Source organism: Mycteria americana, chromosome 12, assembly GCF_035582795.1.
Source record: "Mycteria americana isolate JAX WOST 10 ecotype Jacksonville Zoo and Gardens chromosome 12, USCA_MyAme_1.0, whole genome shotgun sequence".
Taxonomy (NCBI): Eukaryota; Metazoa; Chordata; class Aves; order Ciconiiformes; family Ciconiidae; genus Mycteria; species Mycteria americana.
The window spans coordinates 288926-310575 of NC_134376.1; the positions used below are offsets into that span (position 1 = coordinate 288926).

The 21650-nt window shown below is 38.8% G+C and overlaps 1 protein-coding gene across 3 annotated transcripts in view; it reads right to left on the reverse strand.

Moving 5' to 3' along the window:
• Positions 1-2532: 2532 nt before the first annotated feature.
• KCTD5 (potassium channel tetramerization domain containing 5) overlaps positions 2533-21650 on the reverse strand; it is a 39176-nt gene continuing 20058 nt past the window's right edge. For 2 of the 3 annotated variants that reach the window (XM_075515306.1, XM_075515308.1), the window contains 2 exons: positions 17643-17768; positions 3634-8893 (listed from right to left, as the gene is read on the reverse strand). In XM_075515306.1, the coding sequence (XP_075371421.1) occupies positions 8864-8893; positions 17643-17768 (156 nt within the window). In that variant the 3' untranslated portion in view covers positions 3634-8863. Of the gene's footprint in view, positions 3200-3633; positions 8894-17642; positions 17769-21650 lie in introns of those variants that run through there. The other variant, XM_075515307.1, reaches the window with a different exon arrangement.

The following is a 21650-nucleotide window of genomic DNA, read 5'->3' on the forward strand; positions in this document are numbered from 1 at the left end:
CCTACAGAAAGGATGGAGAAGTTGAGTATTCTTTCTGGTTTTTACCTCTCCAGGCTGGTCTGAAGAAAACCATTGAGCTGTCAAAGCAATGGATATTGCCTGACGTAGCAAGATCTTTGTTTTAAATTTCAAAAGGGTGTCAACTAGCTAATGTTTTTAAGAGACCTCATTGCCAGCAGAGATGGAAAAGGACAAACTGCTTCCAAAGCTTCCACAGACATATTTGCAACAGCTGTACATCATCAAAGAAACCTCTCACTCCAGGATGGGACCGAGTTTGTGCTTGGAATCGCACATCTACCAGGTGTAGAGAAAGAGCTGAAATTGACTTTTCAGTCTTTGGATTCACCTCCACTGGTGAAGGCTGGCCTTAGGCTCGAATTCCTCCCATGCAGGTGGGCAGTTTCAACATCTTCCCATTGCAGTGAGAAATAAGAAAAGTGACATATCACAGAAATGTTTAAGAATGCAAAATAACGATTGCACCTTCATATAAACAAACCAAATCCTTGGACCACTTGCCTTATCCTCATGAAGTCCTCATTTAGCTTCTCTTCATAAATGAGTTATTTAACAGTAATTATGTTTTCTTGGAATGAACAGTTCCTGTTCAGATTTGTGCTTTAGCCAATTATGTACCACAAGGATGTAAAATAGGACACCTGCCTTCCTGGGGGCCCTTGCTCCTGCCCAGCTTTCTCTTTTCCTAATGCATAGATACCTATGGCAGCATCTCCCTCAATTTCTTTATTCCTTCTAACTAGTAAGTGCTGGAGAAGAGATGGAGGACAGTTAGCAGCTGCGTGTACAGAAAACACCCTCACAGTCACAAATGGCTTTGGGAAAGAGGGGAGTTTCAAAGATCTTAATGAAAACACCAGTTGCATGTTATTTGGTGAAAATATATTTGGAATGTCTGGTGGTGTCTTTGCACTAGTTTGGAATAGAGACTTTCAGCAGGGCTGTTAAAGTGCAATAGTGGCTATGCTAAAGATCACTCTAGCTAGGAAATATTTCGCCAGTAGCAAACACCCACAGTAGAACCAGGACAGACGTGTACTCCCCTGTATACCTTCCCCAGTGATTCTAGTGACATGACCAAAAGCAGTGGGTTTTAGGGGAAACTGTTAACACACCACTCGCAGGATTTATCTCATGAAATTGTGCAGATTGCAGTCTCAGAGAATGTCACGTAAGTATGGACTATGTGTTTACGACTGCCAGACAAGACTTCAGCACACTGAAAGATGAATTTGCAGGGTCATTTTAATCTTTCTGAAGTAAAACTTCCCACTGAAAGGAAAGCTAGCTCCAAATAAACTCTAAATGTTATAAAAGATCCAAACAGGATGTTAATGACTCACTCGTTTATGTCCTTTATTAACTGGTTTCTGGTTCAGGGTACACAGTTGTCCCTTTTATGCTCTCACTTTTGCTAACTGGTGAAGACAGTTGAAGCTACAGATATGTATAGCAGGAATTTGGATTGAAAGTAGTGCTGGTTGACTGTAAAGTGCAAATACTTTTAGTAAGACAGTCTGATAAAAATATAGATGCACATGCCTATTAGTTAATTTCTACTAGAGCAATGTTTGTACTTAGGACTTATTTTAGTAATATTCAAATGCAATTAAAATGCAGGAAATCAGTTTAGTAAAATGACACCACTTTAGTAAAGTTGCTGGAAAGATTAGAATGTGCTTTGCATTTAAAACCAATTAAACTGTTAAGATGAAATTCACCTCATATGTAACTGTACAGCCTCTAAGATTTTAGAGCTCACAGGTCTTAGCTTTTCATACTTAATTCTTACTAGCAGTTTGGAAAATAAGAGCAGTGCAGTGGTCTTCTCAATACCGAATTATGAACTTTTCTATACTTGTAGAGGGCACAGCAGTCAAACCGCCTGAATAATTTCAGCAACCTGTACTTGGTACTTAATCATTTACTTCCTTCAGCCATTTCTACCTTTAAAACTTTTGCAGCAAACATGTACTAAGTGGCTTCTTATTTACATTTCTTATGCTATATGTTGGCCTTATTACAAAGTGTCAATTTCAGTTAGCTTAATTATTCGTACAAAAGAAGCATTTATATTAAACCCCAAAGTACTAGATTCTAAAATAAATCTGTGATGTTATGCAGGGTGATTTGTGAGTTGCATGAAAGAAAATGTATGCAAAGCGATTAGTTAAAACTTGGTACATGTTTTTTTGTGTGATTATATATCCATACCAGAGGGGACTATTTCCTACTACAATGATCAGCAACAGTCATAGGAACAGCAAAGGAAAATAGCTTAGTGTCCCAGCAGATATATAGCCGAATAAACATAACTTTTTTGCAACAAAGTCTTTGGGGCAGCAGAAAAGGATACATCTCCTTTACAAAGGAAAAAGTATTACTGCTTTGAATCACTGCACAAAAATGCAACTACATTTTATATCTGAAGGGCTAAACTAGGATATCAGTGATACTACACTGTTAATGTCAACGTTAACGGCTTTAGAAAAGAAAGATGTAAGACATCAGACTTTAAAAGGGAAAAAACAGGTTTATTTCATGCAGTTTACAATACGCTAGTGTTATGAAAAGGAGGTTAAAAAAATACCCACACATTTTAATTGTACGTTTGTTTTAAAAATGATGGTTAACTGTAACCATCTTCAAATGATTTGGGAAGCCCTAGCAGATTTTTATCCAGGGAAATTCCCTGGATTCAGTTTCTTGTCTATGTCTGTGCTAAGAGTTTTGGCTAATGCAAAAGCATTAAAATCAGATCAAAACTCAAACTTTGCTGCAGTAAGAACACTTCAGAGATAATGAATTGGCACAAAATAAAGTGTTATTGCTAATCCACGATCCAGGAAATAACATGTTGCAAGTATGGCCATTGGATATTAACACAAACAGCTGATGCACACTAGTTTTGAAGACCAGTGGTTTGGGGGAAAAGGAAAAAAAAACCCACAAAAAAAAAGCCCAAACCAAAAAACCCCCACATCTGTTGAATTGGGTAGGTGGGCCTAGAGAGTCCATAGGAAACAGAGTTTTCATAGCTAGGCTTGGATGAGGCTCAGGACAGAAGCAGGTGGAAATAGTTGCCATTTGATACTCCTTCAGTGTGGTGATCTTGTTTCAGTTCCAGGCAGGCAGGTTGGCAACATTTCTCTCACAGTGCCTTGGCACTTGCTTCATCCTAGCAAGTACACATGAGCCAAGTTAAGTTTGAGTAAAGTTGTGCATAAGCTTTTGGAAAATCTTCAAAAGGAGCAAGAATCATGTACATAAATACATTAACTCTTACATTTCAGATGACCAGGCCTGGAAATCTCAACGGGTGTTAAATCAGGTCAAAATTTAGGCTCAGCTTTCTAGGGCAAGGAGAGCACTGTCACAGAACCTCCTCGCCTTCCACCCACTCCCAAAGTAGCAAAACAACTTTCTAAAAAGTTTCTCTCATCATAGTAGTTATTAACACACAACATCCTAAAGAGAACCCTCTGATGGGCCCAGAAAGCTATGTCTGCAGCAGTAACCTATTCACTGAACTTTTGAGAAGTTTATGCCTCGGCAGACCTTGCTAAAGTAAAGGACAGCTAAGTTGCAGTGAAATACTCAGCGACAATTGCCAGTGCTGTTCATAAAAGTTGTTACATTTCAGCATAGGCAATAATAAAGTGGTGGGCAAGTCTACTGTCTTCTCTAGTGTATTCCTTACCAAGTTGGATACTGAAATCCCAAGCCACATGTGAACACTTATCTGCAATTGGTTCAGCCATTTGTAAAAATTATTTTAGAGTCCGTGAGTTGAAAGAAAAACAGACTAGCTGCTTTTTAAATGTTATGTGTCTCCGGAACTTCAAATTAGCCCTGGAAAGGATTTTAGCCCTTAGTATTTCTGCATTGAAAATGGAAAGAGTTCCCTCTGTCTAACACTCATTTAGGCAAACTGAACAATAAGAACTATTTAGCCCTTTAAAGCCTCAGTTCAGTAAGAAGCCTTTAAAGACAGCTCCTGATTGTTGTGAGCCAAAAGAAAGAAAGGTTATATGACACTGAGTTCAGAGAGCCTTCCACACTTTTTTTTTAACTGAATATTTATACTATGTTAAGAATCAATAATTCTACACGCAAACCCAGGTAAGATCCTGAGATTGTCCTTAAAGCTGGAGATAACTGCAGTCTAAACGATACTGAAGTAACAGGCAGCATCCTCAGACCGTACGTATTTCAAAATTGTTGTGTTAGAAAAGACACTTCTCCAATGACCGCTGGAAGTTTTAATCCTACCGTCCTGAGCTAACAGGTACTGTTAAAGGCATAACAAAATCTCATCTCTTTTCAAGGGCCCCACCTTTCAGGGCTGATTGAAGAAGTTAATTTGAAAAACTTGAAAGATGCTTTTGATGTGGTGAGAGAGAGAATAAAATAGGAGAATGACACTTTCTGATTTTATCACATCTCAAGTGAACAAAATCTCAGGCTTCATCTCCAGACTCTCTTTTACTTGACTTTGATCTCCATGAAAAGCCCAGTACTCCACTTTTCTCTCAGTACTTCTCAAGGAATGTATTCCAGTGTACCTGAATGACTGGACAATACACATTATAATGCAGTTTCTAGGTCATTTCATTCAATCAGATACTACTGCATTTTTGCACTCCAAGTTCATTTTTGTAATACTAATAAAAATAATATTTTGTAATTAATGTGTGCTGATTTGCTGGTGGTAGCTCTCTACTGCTCAAAAAGACTGACAACTCTCAACAACCTCAACGGACATTCACAGAATACAGTGTTCTGTTCTGAGAAGCAGTTTTCTGAAAACACCATCATCCTCCTCAACAGACCTGTTCCCCAAGCATGCCTGCAATCAAGTTTTCTTTTGTTTAATCTGCTAGAAGTTTTCATTTTCCTCCTGAAAAAACAACTCTCTCAGAGAAAGAGGAGATTGATTCACTTTTGGTATCTTCAGGAAATAGTCCTGTTTCTAATCAATCATAACTGTTGTGTTCACATTGCTAGAAATGGAGCTACACAGCTATTGTCTAAAGAAAATCTGAAGACAAAGTTGGATGGATACATTGAGCTCAGTTTCTAAGGAAATATCTGTTACTAATGCTACAATGAAAGATGAAAGGAACTTTTATCATTACAAGAAACCTAGCTGAGTTTGAAAAAAACACAGTACATTTTCCAAATTTTCTGAGTATATGATTCTGAGGACTGAAAGTTTAGGAGAGAATCAATACAAGCTGCTAAATACAATCAGGCCTTTGACACACAATTCAATTGCTGTGAGATAACAAACTGCAATTAGCCATAATCCATGGAAACCCCACAGTAAGTGGGAGGAAATTCCAGGTAACCTTTTGTCTTTTGTAAAAAAAAAAAAAAAAAAAATCTATTTCACATTTACTGTGGGAGCTGCTGAGTCAGAATATACTTTTGGACAGTTATTATGGACCAGGTGACATTCACATCTTAGAGGCCTCAGAATGACTTGTTTGTTGCAGATAAACTCTGATTTAATTGCTGCTTGAAGAAGTCAAAAGCATTTCATATAAAAATGTCATCTCCAATACAGAAAATTAGCCTCTGACGAAACTTAAGGCCAACAGTATGCTATCCGTTTCCTAACTCAAAGCAAGAAATTGCTATGGTAAATTTGAACTTCTCGGTTTTTAAACAAGTTTTGCAAGAAGTTTGTCATGTAAAAGCTTTTAAAGAATTTCACTGAAAATTCACTAATCATCTGCTGAAGTAACCTCCTGTTCCATGGACAACACGCCAAACAACTTCACTGAATATTCATATAGCGAAAGGGCAGAAAGTTAAATCTTTCATAGAATTTACATTTTCATGAGAGGTCACCTTGATTAACTGTTATATTTTGGTATCTCTCCCTTCCTGCTTTATTTCCTTCCGCTATGATTTCTTCGTGCTCAGGATCTTAAATTCTAACCTGGAATACTGTTTTGATTTAAGAATAGAGGAGCTGTGTAAATCCGCAGTTCATGTCAAAGGCTTTTTTGCAGTATAGCTTTTCAATCACAGCCCCCTCGTGAACCCATCAGCTTTACACAGCCATAGGCAGTTCTCTTGAGGTAAATACTCTCCGAATGACAGAAAAGAACCAGACGAAGAACTCCAGTTTAAACTAGATCGGTACATTACCTCATCCTGCAAGACCTTAACAGACAAAGCAACGTTTGCAAAACCTGGTGATGTAGATTGGACTCTAATGCAATTACCTTCTTACTGTGGCTAACTTTATTTGAAAATACAAGAGTCAACTAAAAAGAAACCAAACTTATTTAGCGGTCAATTCTTAATGCCTTGAAAAAGGCATATGGTAGCACTTCCATCTATGTGAAAGCCTCAAATGTTGACAAAAATTAAAGCAATAGTGACATTAGCAGGAACAGGAAAGTAGTTAGTTCAGGCGGTCTCAAACAACAGCATATTTAAAATAATTTACAAGGTACCTGCCTATTAAAGTTCTCTTTTTTTTTTCCTTTCTTAAAATCTTTGTGAGGTATTGGAAACAAAGTGCAAAATGATTAACTACTCATCTCCCCAAAATGTGCTACAACAGGGATACAATACAAACTACATTGCAGGTAATCTCACCATAAAAGCACGTTTTTAAACTGAAAATACTCCAGTGAAAAAAACATACTTAGAAAAATCCACTTTTTTACATATTCTAAATTTGTTCAGTTTGCTCGGTTTGTTACTCATGCTTTGCTGCTGTCATTCCTGAAAATTTCACTTTAGGAAATAAAATATTCTGTCTTTTTGGGTTTAAATAAGAGAGACAACAGAAATGCTGATTCAGAAGGATTATTGTAAAACATATTTTAGGCATTAAAATCCACTTAGGTCAATGCCGAATTACTCTGTAGAGCACATCAAGAAAACAAGAAACATGGTTGGCTGCAATTCCATGAGCTAGGGAGCTCAGAGAATTCAGTGGAGTCATACTGTTTAAAAACACAGTGACTACTGCAGCAGAGGAAATGTTTTAATATGCAGTTAACACAGACAACTGTTACGCTTATTTTCAGATACACAAGATAATCTGTTACTATTCAGGGGAAATTTGGGTGCTAAATTTAAGCTGATAAAATATGGGTGCCTAAAAAAGTATAAAAGTATAAACATTTCCCCCTACACAATTACATTTTTAGTAAATTCAATTCAGTTTTAACATCTTAAAAAAAGACAAACATTTTATGAGTTGTTGTGGAGGGGCCAGCAGCTTCCTGTGCAGACCACATCCAAGTCACAAAATGCATTACAAACCCCTTCAAGCATTAGACGCATGGACAAAACATTTAGCCCATTGCTTAACCTGCTTAGTAGAAATGGTTTTTACAAATTGTTTCTGCCAAACTTTTATCAATGTGTAATAAGTCCTCTTAAAAAAAAAAAAAAAAAGTAGACCCTGGGTGTTCAAAAATCAGGCTTTTGTGTAAAGGATTACCTAGAGTGTATGCATAAATTCTGAAGTTACTGAGAATGAAAATTGTAATGTCTTTAGAATTCAAAACAACCTTGTAGCTTTTTGAAACTCCCTTCCACTGCTTTCATAAGTCAACGAAGCCAAACTTTATACTGTCAATTTCATTAAGTGTTTTAAAGATGTGCTAAAGATTTTGCTCAAAACATAGTGTATTAAAAAGCTCCAGTCTTGTGTATTAGTCTTCACCAAGGACAAACTAATAAAGCTGCACCAGATGTTTTCAAACAGTGTTCTTTAACTGCATAGTTGAAACAGTATAGAAAGAGAAAGATTGATTACAGGTATCCTGAATGTCTGAAGTAATTAAGTTTTTCAATTGGATGAGCTTGTGTTCACACTCAAGGTTGATTTTAATCCCAGTCACAGAGATAGGGACCTAGGACTAGCCAGCCATATTTCTGTACAACCTCCAGCTCTTGAAAAATCTCTACCATAATCCACAGAGTTCAACGCTTATAGGCATTTTATAAAAGCACAAACACACATATGAGTACAAACATCTCAAGAGAAACAGAACGTTCAGTTGTTCATTTTAAGTGAATTTTGATTCCTCTTCCAAACATCTGGCTAAGACTGGAGCATAACTTTTGCAGGAGGAGACTGTTTTAACAGAAGGAATATCATGAATAACTCAGATGAAGGCCATTTTCTCTGAGTTTAGTCTTCCCTTTGGGTATTAAAATATGCTATAAATCCAGTCAATATATACACCCTTCCTTTAGAGAAACCTTTTGTGTGTTGTGTAACTTTTTATGTGCTAGTTTCAATTGATCTCCTAGGCTGTTATTACATAATAAAGTATGTCACAGAGCCATAAGGAATGTGCAGTATAACACAGTCAGCTGGGGCTGCCACTGATTCTGAAACAATGTAGGCCCAAATATTTGCATTTGTGGGCTGTAATGTGTGTGTGTGTGTAGCACCAATTACATTGTCCTTTAAATGTTTACAATGATTAGTAGGAAAATGTCTCCAAACTGATCAACATTGGGTCATCCAGCACCAGACATTAAGTGCTACATGTCTCAGAGGAAAATACAAGTGCATGGTCATTTCTTTTCAAATGACCAATGTCAGTCAGCCCACAAGAGAGTACAACCATGCACTACAACCAAAACTTAACACACACTCCCACACCATCTATTCCCATTATGTAATCTTGCAATGCTTTCAGCCAGTTGACACCAGCTTATAGGCAAAAATGGTTGAACCCAGATCAACAGAAAACTGTCTAAATCAGATTTTTTCTTTTGCAGCCGAGCCTCTTCAGTGTGACAATTCACTGCGTCTTGGAATAAAAGAGAAAAAAATTGTCACCGTTCAATACTGTCTTCACATCCTGGAACCTCGTTCTTGCAAAATCTGAAACAGACCAATAAAAATTCTATAAATGAAAATTCGCTCAATGTCATTCCTAAAGCATGGAGGTCAAAGAGCAACATAATGACTATTTCAAATAACTGATAAAGTGTCAGGTAGCTGGTTCAAGGACTTTCCTGAAGTCTGTGCTTTAAGGCTGAAAAAAGACAGGTTGATACATACAATGTCTGCTATCAAACATCATGAAAACAGACGTAAATCACTGCTAGGAGCTGAGTATGATTAATATAACCAAAGCTTAAGGGTTGGTAGATGTAAAAAATAAGCCATTTCACCTCATCCTAGTTCTGAAGATACTTCAGTCCTGTGTAGTAAATGAACTCGGGTACTTTATTAGAAATGGAATTTAATCTTTATTTTTCCTGTTCCAGTACAATGTCCTTAACTCTCTGAAGTTTCAGCTGCAAATTGTGTCCCATAAATTAGTACTGAAAACATGAACTAGCAACTCAAAATGTGCACAAATGGCACACTGGGTGAGATGATGCAGGAAGTTTTCAGAGGCCAAGAGTACGAGCTAGCAAGATTCAAATTCACAGACTGGTTTAAAATCTGAAACAGATGCCCAGGCTTGGTCTTTTGCATGAACTAAAGTCAACCAACTACATTTCTTCACAGATTTTTACTATGCTGTTCAGACATACAAAGCTTATCAGCTGGACTGACCAGCTATATGAAAATAAGTACTACTCTGACAGCAGTTTTAAAATATTTTTACATTACTATTATTTGCTCATGCAAGATCTCACAAGGTTTTTAGGCATCCTTGTCCACATGAAAATTGTTTCTGTGGACACAGGGCATTGAACTTTTCATGCATTACCTTGTCCATCATTATCCTTTGAAACACCCAAGCTAGGCAGCTGAGAGGCGATGCAGGCTCTGACTTCATGCAGAGGAAGATATTTCTCAAAAATTCTGTCTAAGGAATTTGATTCTCCCACTGTTACCAGGGAACTGAGATTCCCATTACAGTGAGTAAAAGGATTTTTTTTTTTCCCCTAAAAGCAGTTGGTTTGTTTAATATTCACTTTAAAAGGCATATATTAAACATAGGGGCTGAAGTCTAACGGAAACAAAATATCTACCCTTGAAAAACCTAGGAATCCTTGTCTATAGCATCTTACAACATGAAGACCACCTATTCTACTTCCAATTTGACTATTTTTTTCCTTTGCTGTTTCAATTCTTTTTGGCTCCTCCAGTGAGGACAGGATCCAAGTCTTAGGATTGACTGTCCAAGCAACAACGTTTCTCATGTTGCTGCTCTAAACTGAACAGCAATCAGCAAGGAGGTCAGCTCTTGGGCTGCGTAGTACTGCAGGGAAGCCTTTAAGCAAACTGTAGAACCAATTGTGACAGTAGCCAAATAAAGCACTAAGCAAAGCTTCAAATGTACTGAGCACAGGTACTTCACGTTAATCTGTAAGTAAAAGTATCTCTAATGATTTCTTCTGCTTCTTGACAGTTTTCCTAGTACTGGGAAGGGCTCTTGATTTCAAAGGCTGAAAGAAAGCAAAGGCACAATCCCTGGACAATGGCATAGCTGTCTTCAATGTAGAATTTCCTTCTATGATGATTTCAGTGTAGTCTGATATTGAGACAAACACCTGATGCTAGTACTCAGTAGCACATTCCATCCCAGCGGACCCACAGAATCTGACAGCACGCACAAACACAGACAAAACAAAAATCTTTGTGCTTGTAGGATAAAGGTTGTCAACCACTTAACACAGCACAGCACTTTCATGTATGGTTTTAAATAAAGAATTCTAGGTATTTGGTTTATTTTTAGTATTGTTAAAATGTTGATAATTCAACCTATCAGCCTCTATCAGTCATCAAGCCTAATATGTCTTTTGTAGTGACTGTAGTCAAGTAGGGTCTCACCTGCTTTGCACAACTCCATAAGATTTTTTAAGGACTGGAGTTCCTAAAGAACCCGTCACCATTTGTGTGCTTCAGGGACAATTCAGAGACAGTTCAGTGTCAGCTTAAAAAAAAAAAAAATTAAAAATCCACTTTATCACTTGCTCACTGCACTCCCTGCAGCACCTGGATCTCGCTTTGTGCATACAAAGTTCTTTTTCATTTCAAATTCAATATTATTATTTGAAGTTATGAAGCTCAATGTCACTGCAGCTACTTTGATAAATTTCCAAAATACAGAAAGATGTTTCCCATGGGTCATGACATGCTTTAGGGTATATTTTAGAGGCAAATATTGCTTATTTCATGAAGATAATTTACTATGTGTACTAAGCAAAAAACATTTCATATGAAACTGTAGGAAAGTGAATTCTGTGAGGAAAAGCCAGGCCCTGAAAATTGCTCAGCAACTGCTAGTATATATTCAAAAGGGATTAGACAAATTTACAGAAGACAGTGCCATTGCTACCTAGTCAGGGTATCATAGTGTCATTGTAGCTTTCATACAATGATCTGGATGCAGGCTTGAAGCCAAAATTCCTAAACTGAGGCTTACTGGAAGGTGGGGAAATATATCAGGAGTTAATTCAATAAATGCTTCGTACTTAAACTCTTTCCTCGAGCACTTGCTGTTGGTCACAGCTGAGAACAAAGTGCTGGAGTAGATGTCCACATAGCGGATAACAGTCTGACCCACCAAATGTAGTCAGTAAGTGAAACAATCTCCAACAGATACAAAAAAATGGCTGAAACAAGCACCTGTGCAGTTAGAAAATAATACTGCATCTATTCATTTTGTGAATCTTTCCAGTTTAAAATGAAACATTTGTGTTTATTCCTTCCTAGAAGATAAAAAACACTTCTAAGATTAATAGACTTAGAACTATTTTCTGTAGCTTCAGGAACACATACAATAAGATAAAGCTAAGCCAGATCTGGATGCTGAACTTTGCACACTTTATTAAGCCAGTAAACCCAACGTAAAGCAGAAAATTCTATCAGATCAGGCAATATTTTAACACACTTTGCTTGGTACTTCTTCTGTAACCCCTACCTTTACTAAAGGGGAAATTATTTCTGACCAGCAAACTCTCATGAGAGGTGTTCCATCCACCTCTGTTCAGAAACTGTGTGAAAGAGGATCTTTTGTAGTCATGGGCAGTGACTCTGTCCAAAGAGGAAACTGAATTTCAGTTATCAGGAATTTTATCAAAATTGTACTTACTTACTAAACACTGAAAGGATGACTGATTCTGTTCTGCAATTTGAAATTCCTCCTTTTCTCTCCTGAAAAACCCTATTCCTAAAAATTTTAGTGGCTTACTGGGCAAAAATGCCAAGAGAAGATGTCTCAACACTAACAGAGGTCAATAAAGTTTGAAAACAGTTATGGCAGGTCTTCTCCCAAACTGCTAATAACTAGGATTGAGGAGTATGTCTGGAACAGAACCAGGCACGGAAGAAGTTTTCGTTTGAGAACATGCTCTACTAGCTAAACAGGTGACCACTAATAATGCTCCTCTGTCTGCACACTTCAGATCATAGAATCACTGAGTGGTTTGGGTTGCAAGGGACCTTTAAAGATCATCTAGACCAACCCCCCTGCCATGGGCAGGGACATCTTTCACTAAATGAAATGCTTGAAATGATGCTCAAAGCCCCACCCAACCCGACCCTGAACACTTCAGGGATGGGGTATCGACAACTTCTCTGGGCAACCTGTTCCACTGTCTCACCACCCTCAGAGTGAAGAATTTCATCATTATATCCAATCTACATCTACCCTCTTTCAGTTTAAAAACATTGCCCCTTGTCCTGTCACTACGGGCCCTACTAAAAAGTCTTTCTACATCTTTCTTACAGGCCCCTTTTTAGTACTGGAAGGCCACAATAACATCTCCCCGGAGCCTTCTCTTCTCCAGGCCGAACAACCCCAACTCTCTCAGCCTTTCTTCATAGCAGAGCAGTTCCAGCCCGCACTCTCTCTGATAATTTTCGTGGCCCTCCTCTGGACCCACTCCAACAGGTTCATGTCTTTCTTGTACTGGGAGCCCCAGAGCTGGATGCAGTGCTCTGGGTGGGGGTCTCATGAGAGCAGAGCAGAGGGGCGGAATCACTTCCCTCGACCTGCTGGCCACACTTCTTTTGATGTAGTCCCGGATAATTGGCTTTCTGCGCTGCAAATGTACATTGCTGGCTCATATCCCATTCTTCACCCACCAGTATCCCCAAGTCGTCCTCTGCAGTGCTGCTCTCAATCCATTCATCACCCAGGCTGTACTGATACTGGGGACTGTCCCGACCCTGGTGCAGATCTGCTGTGTTCAGTATTTTCTTTCTTTTCATGTTTCTGTTCTGTTTTCCCTCCAGGTGCACCAGATCCAAAGCTGACTTATAAACACTAAAAAATGCTGAATGAACTCTCATATCCTAGGGGCCCAAGTATGATTGCTTCTTAGGGAAGCAGAACGTGAGAACTATTTCCTTCCACTCAAAAGAAATCTGCTGCAGATAGAATAGCAATTTTAAGGACTGTTTGTCTCTCAGGCAGCTTAAGAGTCTTGCATTCAATTCCAGCACAGTGCCAGTTTATTTTTTTCAATAAAGCTTCAGATTTGATCCATTCCTTGCAGCCATTCCTGAAGACTTGGCAAAAGACCTTATTCTGCCTCAGCAGTAGTTTCTGGTAGCATCAGTTGAGAAAATAATGTAGGTTCTTCTTCAGCCATGCGAACGCAACACTTCAGAGCTAAGTATAGGGCTGCTTTACAGCTAAAAAGTTCACGTGTATAGGTGAGAAGCGGGAGTTCAATCTCATGCAATGCTAAATAAATTCAATTTATACAGGCCCAAGTGACTACCCACACACTGTATCACTGAACATTCAATGGTAAGTTATCTTCTAGAAATTGGATAGCAGAATAAATATGAGCAGTGCTTGCAGACACATTAGGAAAAGGTTGCAGAAGTTGTTCTCTCTGATGCAACTTTTGTGTCCTTCCACTTGTGACTTTTAAAGTACCTTGATCTTCAACAAGATGTCAAACTACAGTGGAAAGGACCTGATCCCTCCCTGGAAAGAGTTGTTTCCTGTGATAAATATAACTGTAACACCGAGATCACACTTTATACTTATATTTGCCAGGTCTTGATTAAAATATTACTAGTTTCAAAATTATCAGATAAGACCATCTTTTGACTATGTTGCACTTCAGTCAAGTTTGCTAATTTATTGCCAAATCATTTACTGAAAATGTATACTGTAAGTTTGTATCAGATGCCTCTACATGTAAAAAAACATTTGACGGAAAAGCTGGTGCACGGAAAATAAAAACGAAAAGCAATTCTGACCCTAGAATCTACATAAAGAACTCTTCTTCTCAGCAAAGCTTTAAAGGAACCAATCACAATACAGCTTATAACAGCAACACTAATTATTCTGTCAAAGAAGCAATACCCAGAAGAGGATTTCTATCTTTGCTAACCACGCCACAACTATAATCACAAAGACACACACCACCGGGACTAGCCAAAGGACAGCACTAGTGGGGGCAGGAATTGGATGGGGCAGAAAAGCATCTGGGTAAAATTCTAGGGCAGCTAGTGCTCACCATGACATTTACACTTAATCTGAGTCATTCATATCGTAATCCGTTTCTTCATCCTCACTCTGAGTGGCATGCAGCATACAGCAAGTATAGAGAAAGGAAGGGAAAAGAAGAGATTGTAAGTGAGTCAGAGCTGCAAGAAAGTACAGTCCACTTACACTTGAAGTATCTGGGAATGACATTTATTTACTTTTATCTGGGACCCCAACTCTTTGTAAGAAAGTATGACAGCAGACAATTTCAAGGAGGAAGGTTACAGATTTCATGAAAATTTCCTTTTTCAAATGTCCTAAAGTCAGCAGATAGAAGCCAATAGTGCCATGCAACATAGCAACAGGGACCACAAGTAGAGAGAAAATTTAAATACAACTGTAAAGCTGGTACCTTAACTTCGTGTACTCTTCACCACAGATGGGAAAGGATAGCACTTGAGAATCTAACTTTGGATGCAGATGTTATGAACAAGCTTCGGCATTTATCCCAAGAGTGACAGGTCAACAAAGTGGTATGAAAGAGAAGAATACTCGTGGGAATACAGGTTATCTTTCAGTAGTGCCACGGCCACCAGGAAAAGCCACTGGATCCATTTAAGTCAATTTCCCAAATACTGTTCATTTCCTTCGCTTAGGTGTATTAGAAGGTTACATGGAAGTCAACTACTACCTTACCATGCAAACTGTTTTCCAGAAAAAGAAAACACCAGAAAAGAAGTCTCTAAGAAGGAATGAAGGTGAAGCTTGATTAGATGGGCTATCAGAAAATGCTTTTTCCTATTCTGAAAGTCCAGTACTATTAATTAAAATTGAAGTGCTTGTCAATAAAAACTATATACTGGGAGTTTTTTGTTTTCTCTAACCCAACCTGCTCTAAAATTATTAGGAAGACTGTCTCATGGCTTCTAAAAGTCAGTCCCAGTATACGAACACATTATTCTGTATATATCACTGGATACCAGAATTTCAATCATATGAACTTCATGAAGGCCAACTCAGACACTAATGAACAGATTGCAGACTAAAGGATTAACGTTGGCTAAGAGGGAACTATAGAGACAACAGCTACCAGGGTCCAGTCAAGATTCCTGAACACAGCTGTCAGAAACCTCCCAATCAAAAAGAAATTTTTTGGTTTTTTTCTTTTTTTTTCCCAGACACAACATATACCTATGAAAAAAATAACTGATCTATTAGAAACACAATGTACAAAAAATTATTCTTCAAGTATTGCCATTAATTGCTAGTGTCCTGGTTTTGGCTGGGATAGAGTTAATTTTCTTCCTAGTAGCTGGCACAGTGCTGTTTTGGATTTAGTATGAGAATAATGCTGATAGCACACTGATGTTTAGTTGTGGCTGAGCAGTGCTTACACTGGTCAAGGGCTTCTCAGCTTCCCCTGCTCTGCCGGGCGCACAAGGAGCTGGGAGGGGGCACAGCCAGGACAGCTGACCCCCACTGCCCAAAGGGCTATTCCATACCATGTGGCGTCATGCTCAGTATAGAAACTGTGGGGAGTTGGCCGGGGGGCAGCGATCGCTGCTCGGGGACTGGCTGGGCATCGGTCAGTGGGTGGTGAGCAATTGCATCACATTTTTTTTTCTTGGGCCAGCAACAGCTCAGCTCTTCCAGGACAAAAGGAGTGAATGTTTATATCTCCAACCAAAATTAACAGTAATTCTTATTCATCACCCTGGTCAAATTATGTTCTGCTCTCTTCCCTGAAACAATAACCAAGAAGCACTTCAATGGAGAGGTCTAAGATTTAGCTTCTCTCAGAGCTACTGAATTTATAGAGTTGTACTGTACTCTGAACTAGCTTTTGTATTTAGGGTTTAATAGTTTCATTTGATCCATATTTTCTTTTACATTAAGGATGCAATGTAACTCTGGCAATTTCTGAAGTTCCCTAATGATGTACTACCATTCCTTATGAAGATGTTTATTAGGTTCTAGAATTCCACGTTTTATTTCAGGTACATATCTCAGCCCTAAATTATTACCACACACCTCTTTAACTCGTCAGCTTTTAAAGTTTTCCCGAAGCATCCTGGCAAAAGCAGACCTTGACTAGGGTTTTGGAAAGAGTGAGCCCTGGCTTACCCAGGTTCACTGTTTACCCTTGACTACATTAATCCCTTACAACTCTTCGGAAGTTTTATCTCAACAGTGACAAAAGAGCATAAATTAATCATTTCACCGAGAATCCAACATAAAGCTTGGAGTATTTTTATAGTGCAATTTACAAAAATGTCTCCATATGTGTAGCCGCATAACCAAGTTACAAGGCACAGAAAGTAGTGAAGTTTTATCTCTTTGAGGCCTCAATGCCAAGACCCAGATAAATTCCTAGCATTATTTCAAAATTAATTTCTTTGAAGGTGATTGTTGAAAAAGCAACCTTTGATGTTTTACCAATTGTTTCCCATCTACTTATACTAAATGAAAAGCTTTTAAGCCAACTACAGAAGTATCCAGTTTGTCTGTAGGCATCTTGTTGTACAAAGCAACAATACAATGATAAAAACTGTTCAATATGCATGGAAGAGAAGAATACACTTCCATACATAACTGGTCTGCCTTATTACTTATTCTGTTGTGTTTTTACATTTTCCCTTGTACAAATTCTGAAAGACTGAGTAAAATGCTAAGATATTGTTCCCATTACAATCTTTTTGTAAAGCTGGTTACAGAAAGTAAAGAGAGCTAGGTAGAAACCTGAAAATACTAAGCTAACAAATACCTTCATTTTATAATATATTGCACATGACTTTTTCAGAGACAGCATATTACAATCTCCATTCTTGACAGTAAGATTTCTTCAGTTGAACTCAAGCAAGAAAAACAGTTTTCAACTGAACCAGTGACAGAATAAGGAAGCATTCAAATGTGTAAGAAACAAAACCTAGATTCTCAACTGTAAACAGCAAATACCTGCCAATACTCAAAAAAACAGGACAGGTATCAGGAACAGTACAGAGTATTGCATTTAAAGAACCCATCTGGCGTAACCATTGGCGTAACCATGCTGACTATACCATTTACAGTCTCTCATACAATGGACAGGGAACCATTATTAGTCATGAGTGAGGGGAAAAAAGGCAATTAAATAATGGTCCAGAACAGAGGTAGGCCTAGCACGACTTAGTGAAGCCCACCCAATGTGACACCATTTCTTTAGTCCAATGTCTAGTAACTTACCTTTGCTTTTTCACTGGGTTCACTGGTTGTACCATAGGGAGTGTTATGCAATTCCTTTGAGACAACACACAGAAATTCAGCCTGATCTTCATTGCCATAGTTATAGGAAGAACCAATACTGACCAGCTGAAAGATGGGGAGGGGAAAAGGGAGGGGAAAAAAAAATCAATTGCATTTCCACACAAAACAAATTCCATAAATTCTCATCATTAGTACAAACACTCCTCACTCTTCAGACTGTTGGTTGTGCCTGAAGCATGATTCTCCACTTCAATGCAAATACATTTTGATGTTGACAAATACACTGACACTCTGATGATAAGGTAAACATAGTTTTTCTTTTTAAACATTTACAGAATTAATGATTTACAGTTATAATTATACTGTGAAAGAAAAGGCTACAGAGGCAGGCCAGTGGAGAAGTAACCTGTTCCCTGTTTCTGTTATTGGCTGGAAACCTTCCCAACCTCCAAAGTTAATTTGTAAAAAGTTTCTATGTGGTATCTTAATGCGGCATGATCTAACATGTAAATGGCTGCATCCAGGAAGCACTTTAGCCTGAAGGGATACCACCACCTTACTTACAGAATAACAGTACTTCTATTAAAACATACTTTGAGTGGACAAAGACAAAATTTGCATTTGATTGGAAAACAGCAAGACACAGTATGGTGGGACACCAAGATTAACATCTGAAATTCATATGTACTACTACAAGGAAGTTAATTAAGGAAGTGCTACAAGCAGAAGCCATGTATAATGAGATGTGACGCATTTACAAGCTTCTACAAGTCTCAATATTGAATAATAAATGATAATTTACTGAGAAAGAAGGATATACTCAACATCAGTACTATCTCATATGCAGCATGTTTATCAAAAGGCAGAAATTTCATGTAACTTGTCTTACCTTGCACACAGTACACTTACCTAATGCTAGAAGCTTTACATAGCCTGCCTTTCCAAGCCAGAATCAATTCAGATGTAGCTGGTTCATTTATTTTAAAGGTTTATTTCAAAAGCATGACGAGATAATGTATGGTGCCATTACTACCGACACAAATCAAAGTCCTAAAAATCAACCTGTTGCACAGATACACTGTATCTAAATGCCATTACCAAAACTATATTAAATCTACCTACCACATCACCCCACACGTGATAAGGCTGTCCTATTCCCCAATCTCTATTATATCACTGAAGTGCCCTAGTAATGGCCCCATAGAAAAGGCTTGACTTGTTTTTTAGGGCAACAGCACTTGAAACATTGTAGTTATCTATCTAAAAACAAACCGTGTACTGCCATTACTCTAGCAGAGCACCAAAGAGAGTAAAAAGCCTTGTTAAAGCAAGGAAGATGCAGCCGAGATGAAATCTTGGTCCAGAATCTGTAATTGAGGGATAAGATTATTCCCCCAACAGAAGTGGGAGGTAGCTTCCATACAGCACTGTCAGGAGAAAATAAAGCCTCATTGTACTTTTAAGGACAGAGAGGAGAGAGATGCTCAGATGTTCCAGAACTGTGGTAAGACAGCCAAGCAAGCACCTCCACAGCCAGCCAGCCAATGTCTACAAAGAGCAGCAGGCAGTATGTCTGCACAACGAACCAACCTGATGCCAGGCCTAGGCAATGTGAAAGTTTTTGGACCCTGATGGTATTACAGCATACAAGGCTCAGCCTCCAATGAACAGTACTGGCAATCAAAATTCAGCACTCTCAAACTACCTACTTTAACCACACCGTCTGGGTGTAATCACCAGAAACGGTTCCCTCCCTCCTCCACTCCTAACATCACTCTAGTTCTGCAAAATACATAGTCAGTAATGAACACAGGCTGATCAAAAATTAATGTAATAAAGACATTTTTTTCCACCAAAACCATGTAATGAAGTTGCAAAGCCCCAGGTTTTCAGAAGCACCAACACATCCTCACTGGAATACAAAGGCACCATTTATCTTGAGACGTTAAGTCAGATAATCTTCCACAATGGATACTCTGCAGTCTGCACCGTAACGTATTTGTGTAATATAGAATCACAAAACCTATAAAGTAACTAGTTGCTTAGTTGCACAAAATTGACTAAGAAAGTCCACTGAAAAGCTGGAAAATCAACGCAGACCTACTTCATATATAGAGATGATTTGTTGATTCTCTTCCCTATCAGCAAAAAATATCATGCACAAATTTTCAGGAAAAAAAGCAGTTAAGTTGGCTTTAAGCCTGTTAAAGTGGTATAAAGTTCACAGAATCACAGAATCACAGAATCATATAGGTTGGAAAAGACCTTTAAGATCATCGAGTCCAACCATAAACCTAACACTGCCAAAACCACCACTACACCATGTCTCTAAGCACCTCATCCAAACGTCCTTTAAATACCTCCAGGGATGGCGACTCAACCACTTCCCTGGGCAGCCTGTTCCAATGCTTGATAACCCTCTCGGTGAAGAAAAATTTCCTAATATCCAGTCTAAACCTCCCCTGGCGCAACTTGAGGCCATTTCCTCTTGTCCTATCGCTTGTTACCTGGGAGAAGAGGCCGACCCCCACCTCTCTACAACCTCCTTTCAGGTAGTTGAAGAGAGCGATAAGGTCCCCCCTCAGCCTCCTTTTCTCCAGGCTAAACAGTCCCAGCTCCCTCAGCCGCTCCTCATAAGACTTCTGCTCCAGACCCTTCACCAGCTTCGTTGCCCTTCTCTGCACACGCTCCAGTACCTCAATATCCCTCTTGTAGCGGGGGGCCCAAAACTGAACACAGTATTCGAGGTGCGGCCTCACCAGTGCCGAGTACAGGGGCACGATCACTTCCCTAGTCCTGCTGGCCACGCTATTTCTGATACAAACCAGGATGCCACTGGCTTTCTTGGCCGCCTGGGCACACTGCTGGCTCATATTCAGGCGGCTGTCAACAAACACCCCCAGGTCCTTCTCTGCCAGGCAGCTTTCCAGCCACTCTTCCCCAAGCCTGTAGCATTGCATGGGGTTGCTGTGGCCCAAGTGCAGGACCTTGCACTTGGCCTTGTTAAACCTCATACAATTGACCTCGGCCCATCGATCCAGCCTGTCCAGGTCCCTCTGCAGAGCCTGCCTACCCTCCAGCAGATCAACACTCCCACACAACTTGGTGTCATCTGCAAACTTACTGAGAGTACACTCGATCCCTTCGTCCAGATCATTGATAAAGATGTTAAACAGAACTGGCCCCAACGCCGAGCCCTGGGGAGCACCGCTTGTGACCGGCTGCCAACCGGAGTAAACTCCATTCACCACCACAAGTTTATCCTATATATTTTATAGTAATTACAAACCATATAATACAAATACAGTAACTGCTTCAATTATTGAGGTAAACTGTAGGACTATTTTAAACAGTATTTTTAATCTACTTAAAGGCTAGAAAGCATTCAAAAAGTTGGATACATGTTTAAATAAAGCCATGCATAATTCACCTTCTCTGAAGAGAAATCTTTATCAATTCTCAAGAATAAAATTCAAGCATACAATTTGATTTAGTACACAGTCAACTTTTCTTCTTGCAAAATGGCAAGAACTTGCTATCAGATAAGCTATGATAACAACTACCAGAAGGAAAAATACTTCTTTACTCATTGATACCAAAGAAATAAACAACCTCTCTGAAAGCCGATATGATACAAGATCCAAACATCAGCCAAATCATCAATCCTGGTTCAACAAGGTTGACACGTCCTTAGCTGATAGCTACTTACATCCCCCACTAATGCTTCATAATCCAAATAAGTTGACCTTTTGCACCTCAGTCTTTTTAGGAGACATGGCAGGCTGACTACTTATTAGCTAGTTGGATAGGACTATTGATTTAACTGACTGCAAAACATCTGGATGACTTTTTGCCATTATTAATCAGCTGGTGCATTTCAAGATAAAGTCACTTTTGCAACATTAAACACGAGTTCTTCAAAACTCCAACACATGATACTCTTGTAAGCAGTTCCATACATGTGCAACTAAGCATGTATTATTTGCA